This window comes from Nyctibius grandis, chromosome 24 (assembly GCF_013368605.1).
Source record: "Nyctibius grandis isolate bNycGra1 chromosome 24, bNycGra1.pri, whole genome shotgun sequence".
Classification (NCBI taxonomy): Eukaryota; Metazoa; Chordata; class Aves; order Nyctibiiformes; family Nyctibiidae; genus Nyctibius; species Nyctibius grandis.
The window spans coordinates 2,669,812-2,679,721 of record NC_090681.1 but is presented as its reverse complement, the minus strand read 5'-3'; the positions used below and the strand labels follow the sequence as shown (position 1 = coordinate 2,679,721).

General features: G+C 54.8%; 1 protein-coding gene across 1 annotated transcript; it reads left to right on the top strand.

The window, feature by feature from the left end:
* Positions 1-419: 419 nt before the first annotated feature.
* Positions 420-9,310, top strand: HEYL (hes related family bHLH transcription factor with YRPW motif like). The gene is made up of 5 exons (XM_068417887.1): positions 420-679; positions 4,104-4,170; positions 4,622-4,705; positions 5,182-5,263; positions 6,732-9,310. The coding sequence occupies exons 1-5, from the start codon at positions 600-602 to the stop codon at positions 7,397-7,399; spliced, it is 981 nt and encodes a 326-aa protein (XP_068273988.1). The 5' UTR covers positions 420-599; the 3' UTR covers positions 7,400-9,310.
* The last annotated feature ends 600 nt before the right edge of the window (positions 9,311-9,910 follow it).

Genomic DNA, 9,910 nt, shown 5'->3' with positions numbered 1-9,910 from the left:
CCGCGCAGAGCCGGGCAGACATGTGTGTGCGTGTGGGGCTGGATGTTGATTTTTTTCCCTGAAACAACTCAAGCCTTTATCAGTCCCATCTCTTTCCCACGGTTTTCTGTTGCCAGTGAGGTCACTGGTCCCTTTAAACTGGGGCTGAGGCCAATGTGCAGCGGGTGGAAGGGGGGCCGTGGGGAGAAGGGGAGGGGGGGACATGAGACGGTTCACACAGACTGTGCCTTTTACAGGAAGACTTGGGATTTCGACCAACGAGCGGGAGGAGGCGGCGGGGGGGGGGGGCCTGGGAACCTGGGAGCGCCGGCGCGGCCGCGTAATCCGTCACTCCCGGGAGATGTCTCATTAACCCATTAACCGGGGAGGCTGGGGACGTGCCGGGAGGAGGGCGAGGGAGAAGCCGGGGGTGTGAAAGGCAGAGTGCGGGCAGGGGAGGAGCCGGGCGAGGCGGGCAGGGAGGCGCTGGGGCCAGCTCCTCCGCGCAGCCCCGGGGAGCGAGAGCACTTCCCCGAGGACGGCGGGGAAGGACGGCGGTGGCCTCCGGGGACACGCGTGGGGCAGCCCCGCCGAGCCCACCGCGCTCTCCGCCGGCGAGGATGAAGCGGTTGTGCGAGGAGAGCTCGTCCGACACGGAGTCGGACGGCACCATCGACGTGGGCCGGGAGGAGGAGTACAGGTGAGGAGGCACCGCTGGCCACGGGGCGAGGGTGGGTTTCGGGGTCCCTGGTGTCGGGGAGCCCGGCCCGGAGCACGGCGCTTGCTCTGCCCCGGGGCTGGCGGCAGCTCCCTGCGAGCTCCTCGCGGCGCTTGCAGGTGATTTCTCTTGAATTAAGAAAATGCCTCGTTAAAGGCAGCGCAGTTGCCTTCTCCTGCCCCGGTGGGGAGGAGGGCAGCTCTGATCGCGGTTACCAGGAGCCTGGGTGCTCGCAGGTCTCTGCACCCCGAGACAGGGTAATGCCAACCCCCCCCCCCAGCAAAGTCACCCATCGGTTCCCTGGGTGCTGCTGCAGTCCCGGCGCTCCGAGGTCTCCCAGGGACTGGGGGAGAAACGGGGAGGTTTTTGCATGAGAAACGCTTCTGCTCTGCTGATGCATTTGTAATGCACCAGCTGGGGCTTTGATCTCTGCGAAGGGGGAGCCCGGCCAGGCACGGCTGCCCCTTTTTAAGCGTGTACTTTCAGTATCGCAGCTCGCAGGCTCCATCCCATCACTGCTGAGCTGTGCTTTCAGCTCCAGAGCTTTGCTGCTTGGTGAGACAGCGAGGACAGGACCTCAGCGATGGCCTGGGGCTTCACACCACGTTGCCCTCTCGGCTGCAGCTCTGCTGGCACAGGGCATCCCCAGCCCGGGTTCCCATGCTGTGTCAGCCGTCCGCGGGCATGCCCGGGCTCTGAGCGTGCAGACGGCACTGGGGATGAAGGAAGGGCTCTGTTATTTGTTCTCGGCCAAAAATCAGCTGCTTTTGAACTCTTGTTTCAGCAGCCAAGTGTCCCCCTCCCTCTGTGTCCAGCGAGGCCCCAGATGAATTCATTCCCTTTTGCTGCTTGGTATCCTGAGCGGAGAAATCGCCCAGCCCGGTGCCAAGCTCAGGTTCTCATGGGACTAAATTCATGAGTCTGCTTCTCACTGATACGGTCACGGGCAGAGTCGGGCACGTCCAACACGAAATGTCCTGCGCAAATTCATCAAGCCCTTACAGAGTTTCCAAGTGCATTGATATTTAACCTACTTTCCTGCTGCAAGTGAAATCTATCCCACCTCTTTCCATCAGTGCAGCACAGAGTACTCCGATGGATGAAAGAGAGGAATTGTCATAATATTTTATTTCAGTGAACAGTAACGACGAATTTTTGATCTCTCTCTGGTGCTGCTAATGTGTTTGTCTTCTCAAGCCAGTCGTAGAACCAGGCAGCGCTGTGACCTGGTGGTATTTGTGTACATTTATATTGATGCTCATGTCATGCAAACCCATGGCCAAAAGAGCTCTTCCTGCCCTGACGAGTTTACACCCCGAGCAGTGCAGTCCTGCATGGGACCGAATGAAACACTTCCAGGTGGGGAGCGAGATGGGGTGATGAGGGCAGAGGGAGGCAGTCGGGCTGTCTGGTTGGGGTTCCCAGCCCCATTACCCATCGGTCGCGTGGTTTGGGCAAACCAGTTCCCCTGTCGAGCGGGGATGAGTCACGCCGGGCGTGAGGCTTGGTTCAGCGCGTGTAGCAAGTTTAGACGCCGGGGTCACTGCAGAAGTGCAAGATACTGCTTAGTTTTGGGGTGGTTTTTTTGCTTTTTGTTTTGAATAAACAGCCAAAGTTATGCTGTAAATTATGAAACTGAGCAAAGAGCACTGCGGACATTTTAATCATCGGAGGATATAGTCACGGTGTCTTTTATGTGGTTCAAATCTGTCAAACATATTTTTTAAATATATTTTGCAGTAAGCTAGGTCCTTATATCCACATCTGGAACTGTAGCCCACAAAGAGCAACGCGTTCGGACAGCTCTGCAAAGAGAGCTTCAAAATTCACTGTTACAGACTCCTTGAGTGTGTGCTCCACATTCCTGCGCTGCCAGGCGAATTCAGTACCTACCCCCTGCACTTATAACTCCCCAGCATCCACACAGAGCCTGTTCTCACATCATACGTGCTCATCGTATGTGCCTTCATGTGTACTGGCAATGCATGTCCGTACTTGCGAAGCCAGCCAGCACCTATGCCCAGGGAAAGCCCACCCAGCAGACATTCAAATCGGGTACCTGTATGGAGATGAGCGGAGCAGCCAGCAGAAAAACGTGTTATTTCGTCTGATTGTGTAAAACCACTTCTGAAAGCACCTCGCTTTAATGGGCTGAGTTTGGGCTAGTTTTTGCCTTGCTGCGCAGACAGCACTAACTCTGGAGAAACATCTTTAATAGGCTGCTATTAAAATGCTTCACCAAACTGAAAGATATTTTGATTTGACCGGGTGAACCCAAATGCCCCTTTCCAGATTTGTATGTCTGCCACTGTCTCCGAGTCCCTCCGGAGCGCTGTGCTGGCTGGGGTTGCAGACTGCTGTCTCGCCTGCATGTTAACATCCCTACGCCGGGTTTCGTAAGGCGCAGAAACAGCCCCGAGCCAGTCCTGCTTTCCAGAGGGCGAAACCCCGCTCGGGGGAGGCGGAAGGTGGCCCAGCCGGCCTTCCCCCGGGCAGAGGGGTTGTGCTCCAAGCAGTTTCCCACGCCCGTTTATCCATCCTTGTGGAGACTTCACCTCTGTGGGGACTGAAGGATTGAACTTTGCCTCCCCGTGCCTGTCTAGTGCTGACCTTTGGTGTCTTTAGCCTCACCCGTGCCCACCAGGCACAGGATGGTTTGTGGGGCTCTTCTCCTTAGCCTGTCCCCTCGTGTCCCTGGAGCAGAGCTGGTCCCCAGGGCTGTCAGCCAGCAGGCAGGGTCCCTGCTCTGTCACCTCCTGCCGCGTGTTCCCCCTGCCCAGGTCCTGGCCCCTCTCTGTCTGGTTCAGGGCATCCGTGCATTCAGAACATTGCGGCCCACCCCAAAAATTGTGGTTTGTGAAGTGACTCTCCAGGAAGCCCTCAGAAACCACATCAACGCTGCCGTTAGCCTCACCCTGAGGAGCGACCAGCCCTTTGCTGCCGCCCTGGGTGGGAGCTCGGATACATGCTCGCGCTATCACAGCTCCGAGATGCAAAGCCCTGCAAACAGGGCAGGCTCAGACACGAGAGCGGGGAGGTTCGCACATGGAGGAAAAAAATGGCCACAACTCTGGAGCTCGGATCGCTGCTGTTCTAGCCCTGTGGAGACACCAGCACAGGCTGAGATCGAAGGAGACGCGTGCCTGGTAGATGGGCAGTTTGGTGCAGAAATCTGTCCCAGGCTGGTGGGAGACTGTCAGAGGGGAGAGAGTGGGATTCGAGTCTCTGCTTGGCTCCCCATCCCCAATTCCTGAGCTCTGTGTTGTGGGTAAAAATGAGATGGGAACCACAGAAGACGTTATTCAGGGAGGGGAAACTGCAGATGGCAAACGTGTGTAAAGCATATGTGCAACAGAGGTTTCTCTCCAGCTAGCACAAGAAATAATTCCCTCTTCTTCCTTTACAGACATGTTTCCAGGTCTGTGTCTCCCACTACGACATCTCAGATACAAGCCAGGAAGAAGCGGAGAGGGGTGAGTCTCATTTGCGTTGACCAGGGTGGTTTGTGTCTCCCTGGGGGGTCGGGCTGGCCCTTGCTGTGTGCCAGGGCTCCCCATGATGTCCCCTGTGTGCGGAGGGGTGCTCTTGGCACGTCCTTGCTGTGGGGACACAGTGCAAAGTCAACTTTACCTCGTTCCCTGCTCCATCTGCCGCAGAGCTCTCCCCGCAGCCAACTGGAGATTTTTTTGCAGAGGTTTGGCCTCAAATCTGGCAGAAAGGGGTGGGGATGGGGGTGGAGGAGAGCGATTTCACCTGGGGTTATCACCCTAGTCAGTTAATGTTTGCACCTAAAACATTTACTTATATGGCCCTGTTCAAAGCACCTCTCTCAACCTGCCGTAGCTGTTAATGAGGGCTTTAAACCCGTGAGCTGTGGCCGTAAATGACCGTGGTTTCTTCTCTCCTCTTGGAAATCTCTTGCAGATCATCGAGAAGCGGCGCCGTGACCGTATCAACAGCAGCCTGTCCGAACTGCGGCGCCTGGTGCCCACCGCCTTCGAGAAGCAGGTGAGTGTGTGTCCGTGATTTCCACCCATCCTCCCGGGCGGGCTGAGTTTCAGCAGGGTGAGGGTAGAGCCCTCAGAATGAGAAAGTCTGCGGCATTGCTGCGTCTTTCTTATCATCATCACTTCAGGGAGTAAGTAGGTGGTGAAACTGGGTGGTAAAACAATATTAACAAACATTCAGGAGCCCTAGGGAGGATAAATGCAATCCAGAAAGTGTTTTGCAGATATGAAGATGCACAGAAATGGGGATTTTCAATTTGCATCGGGGGATCTTGGGAAGGAGCTCTGTTTTCTATTCACTTGATGTAAAAACCAGAGGCAGTGCTCTGGATGGATGCCCTGCTCGAAGCCAAGCTCTCCTGGGCTTCGGGAAGGTTGTGGGGAGGAGGTCACTGGGAAAAACCCAGCTCCTGCGAGGCATAAAACCCTAGACTGTAAAGTGATGAATTGCTCTTTTTTCCTACTCCCAACACACAGGGCTCTTCCAAGCTGGAGAAGGCAGAAATTCTACAAATGACAGTAGATCACTTAAAAATGCTTCATGCCACTGGAGGAACAGGTAAGAACTTCTCTTATAAGCATACGGGTGAAGTGAAGGTGAAAATCTGGAAGGAAAATTCCCCATCAGCCTCAGCAGCGAGCAGTATCTTGGTGCTGGTGTGCCCTGCTGACACCACCCAGCACCAGAACGAATGCTGCCCTGCCTGCTTCCCAAGGGAAGGCTTTTTCGAGGGAGGGCAGAGGGACGTTTCCTGCCCTGTTGTTTTTCTTGTGTCTGCCATATGGGTCAGCATCCCATGTATACATTTGGAAGACTGGGGTATGTGGGATAGCAAGTCCCAAAGACCCACAGGCACAGCACCACTGCTGTTGTCACACACCCTGCTAAAAGCTGCCCAGACAGCTTAGTCCTGCTCAGAAATGGAGCCTGCTTCCAGAAAAACAATATTAAACTCGTTACCTCCTCTCTGGGATACATTTCCTGCAGAGGCTAAATTCTGCATGGGGACTCTGCAAATAAACAAGGCTTTTTCGCTTTTCTGTTCTTTTTTGGTTGTTGTTGTTTCTTGGTTGTTATAAGAAGAGAGAGGGAGCCCTGTGCAAAATTCAACAAAGGTCTTGTTTGTACTGAGACCTCAGTACAGACCCTCTGTCCTGTTCCAGTTAACAGGATGGAGATCACAACTCCAGTAAAGAAGCCTCTGGCTTGCTTACCCCCCATTTTTGGCTTGCTGAGGACATTGCTGGCATCCAGGCTTTGGTTCAGAGCTGTAACTTGGTCTGGAACATTTGTTTAGATATTCAGTTTGACTGCACTGCAACAAAGGGCTGTATTGTCATGAGAGACCCCGTCAAGCAAAGTGGTCCAGCGCTTCGCTCTGCTGTGACATTTTCTGCTTTATTGCTTGTTGTCTCATGAAGCTGCAAGTAGCGAGCACAAGCCTAAAAATCAGCAGTCGGTTGCGTTTTATCTTGTTGATTTTTGTGGCTTTGAGCTTTCCCAGCCCAGCGGTCTTGGTTCTGCCACTGTCCTGTGTCCTTCAGCCAGACATCTGTTTAAATGAATTATAAAGATTGGGACCCAGGCAGAGGGAAATGGTGCTAAGCTGTCCATCGAGGAGACAGTGTTCCCCTGCTCTGCAAGACCCATGATGGTGCATTTGTGAAGAGGGACCCAGTGCCATGTAGCCCACAGTCACGTCTCCAGCAGCAATAACTGATAGAATCCAATAGGAAAAAATTCTTCCTGAGCACAGTTAATGAAACCTCTTACTCGTCTCACATGCTGCAGTAAGAGGCTTCATGACCCTGGCAGTTTTATCCTGATGAGATAACCACAGATGCTGTTCTCACGCACGCAAACGTCCAGTGCTTTCGGACACCCACTTGGCTATCAGCTTCAGCAATATCACACGGCAGCAAAGTGCCTCAAGTGAAATACACAGTGCATTAGAGAGGGTAGTGAAATCAAAGCACATTCCTGAGCTCTGCATGGACTTACTGTCACCCGTGTCCTTTCCCTACAGGCTTCTTAGATGCTCGAGCTCTCGCCGTGGATTACAGGAGTATTGGCTTCCGCGAATGTCTCACTGAAGTTGTCAGGTACCTGGGCATCCTCGAGGGCCAAAACGCCGCTGACCCCATCCGGCTGCGACTCCTCTCCCACCTGAATAATTACGTGGCTGAAATGGAGCCCTCGCCCGTGGCCACATCCCTCCTGCCCATCCAGACGTGGCCGTGGTCCTTCCTCCACAGCGCTGCTGGCCCCGTGCAAATCCCCAGGAGGGAGGCAGCTCCCGCTCCGGTTGTTTTGACTGCATCTTCCCTGGCTTACCCAAGCCCCGCTGTGAGGCCAGCCCCGCTTCGCCGCGTCCCCAGCGACATGCTGCCGTCTCGCCGAAGCTTCCTGGCCAGCAGGATGGCCTCTTCCAGCCGGAGAGCCCGAGGCGCGGGCTCATCTGCAGCCGTAGCGGCCATGCCCAGGATGCCATCGCCAGCGGGCGTATTGAGAGAGGGCTCGTCCAAGAGCAGCCAAATCGCGACCTTCCTCTTCTCACCAGCCTCCACTGGCATCCCTGTTCCACCGGCTTACACAGCACCTCCCGCCTTGGGCACTGCCGCGCAGGGACCCGGGATCAGGGTTGGGACATCCAGGATCTGCCGCTCCTGGGCGACTGAAATCGGGGCTTTCTGACCCTCCCCCTCGGAGACAGGAATTCTTCAGCACTCATTGCTCACAGGCCTAAGAACAAACTCAGCTGAAAAGGCGTCTTTCCTGCTTTGCAGAAGCCAAGGATCCATAAAGAAAATTCTCTTTACTCCCTCCCTTCTCGCACCGCCTTCCTTGCCTCGCCATCACACGCCCTCTCCCTCGTGATGCCTGCAAACATAAATCACATCAAATTCGATGCACTTGTCTGCACGCGGCTGTACTCCAGACCCTTCCAGCTACGAGGGAGGGGGCACACGCAGGTCCCAACCCTGTCCCCCCCTCCAGCAAACCCCTCTGCGGAGCCCAGCGTTGCTCTCCTTTGGAAGACGGCCGGCCTTGAAATACTGTCTTATTTCCCTGGGGACTCAGAGCTGCCAGAGACTTGCTCATGCCGATTCCCTGTGATGTGTCCCCCAGCTGCAGCACCTAATTTTGGTGTGGTGGGACAGACACAGCTCACCCCCCTCCCCAGCACTGCTGGCATCCGGCAAGGCAGGCTAGGGCCCCCCCAGCTCCCTTAGCGAACCGGCTGCCTGCTAATCCCCATGCTTTCCTCGCTGCATTACCAGCTTTTCCCACTTATGTGCCCTTAAGGTGGAGTGAGGCAACAGCTGAACAGAGCTCGTTCCCACAGCCCAGCTGAAATACCGCCGCGGCTGCGGGGCCTGTGCTGCGTCCCCGCACAAACCGTGCGGGAGCAGCCGGCCAGGCCGCCTGGGCGGAGGGGGGCTTCTGCAGCCCTTGCTCTGCACCGAGGTGTGAAGAGGCGAGACAAGGCGAGACAGAGGATTTCAAAGGGACATCTGTCATGGAGTGGAAGGTTCTGATGGCCAAAGTGAGAAGAAAAGGCCTTTCCCTCTGCCAGTCTCCCCTGCTGAACAGCCGTGACTGCAAAGGGGAATATGGGTCGGACCAGCCTGCGTTTGAAGTGCCTCCCTCGTTCTCTCTTAGCCCTGCATCCCTCGCCCTCTCCTCCCACAGTGTCTCTGGTTTTGGTCTCATGTTGCTCATCTGTCTCCCTGGGCCAGGACCAAAAACCACTGAGGTTTCACCGCAGACCTCGGCAAGCTCTGGGTCTGCACTTGTCCTGATTCCCGAAAGCTTTTTCTGCCTGCTCCTAGATAACTGATGCAGCAGATACGCCTCTGCTCCTCCGGCTGTCCTCCCCTCCTCTCTTCTTTGGGCAGAAAGGAACAGAAACCTAAACCTCGAGCCATGTTGCTCCTGTGCCACATCCCTAACTCCCACGGTGGCTGGGGCAGGGTCTCCCAGTGCTCCCCCTTGTCTGAACAGCCCCCGCTCCCTGCATCTGTGCCTTGACTTGCTGGGATACACGTGCAGAATAGCATGGACCCAGTTGCATTCCCACCCCAAGGAGTCTTGCCCACCTCTGCAGCACTGTGATATGAAAAGGGTGGAAAGGTCAGTGCAAAGAAAGGTAAAAAGAGAGGGAGGAGATCTCTCTTGAATGGGAGAGGCTCTCCCCACGCCTCAGGTCAAACGCGCAGCCGGTTAGACTGTGTGGATGAGCTGGTGTTTGCGTTCCTACAGATTGTATCTGCCATGTGCATGTCGATGTATGCATCTGCTACTGTTTTGAAAGTGAGTCCCTCCCGGTTGTTTTGATGAACGTCATCGCACTTAACACACAGAAATGCCTCCGCTACTTCTCCTCACCCTTGTCCTGAAGTGCCAGAATTGGTCAGGAGCAACATATCCCCTCCTAATAAAGTCAGAGAAGGTCCTCGTGGACCCCAGTTGTTCCTGCGACTCATTGGCACGCTAGAGCTCACAGCAAGTAGCCCGGCCTCACTTTACACTGTGCAGAGCTGTTAGATTCATGAGCTGTGACATCCAGCAAAGGTGTCAAATAAAGCCTTTCAAACCCCTGTCCTGGTTGTGAAACGTAGCGTTGATGTGAATCTATTCTGCTTGGATGACTGCTGGTTTTGCAGCAGGTGAGCTTTGGTTCCTGAAAAGCTTCAAAAGAGGTAAGATGTAGCTTGTAAGGTAAGATCTCTGCTGGTCATTTTACAGCTGCCGCTCTTGGTAGCTCTGGTCCCCTGACTTTTTACTTTGCAAACCGCTAACATGAGAAAAATCAGCCGGATAGTCAGCAATGCTTGCCCTGAGATTGGCAATAATCCGTGGCTTGAGGACAAATAATTTCATTTAGCTACCAGTGTCCACAAAAACGCCAGGGAACAAATCGGGTCCAGCAGAGCCTTGCGGCCAGACTCTGAGGGCTTGCCTCGGTTCCTGACCCTTTGCAAGCAGGACCAGAATAACCCCTGCTGCTTCTTGCTGTCGGGAAACACTTTGGGCTAAACAAAGAGCCACAGCTGAGAGCTTGTCTGTTCTGAGGAAAGGGCCAGTAAAGGATCCTGCTCGGCAAAGATGCTGGGAGAATTTTCCGGGGAATGGTGGGAATTCAACTTCCTTTCCCATAACTCCTCCTCGCTCCAAAATGCCTTTCAAAACCGCCCATAAATC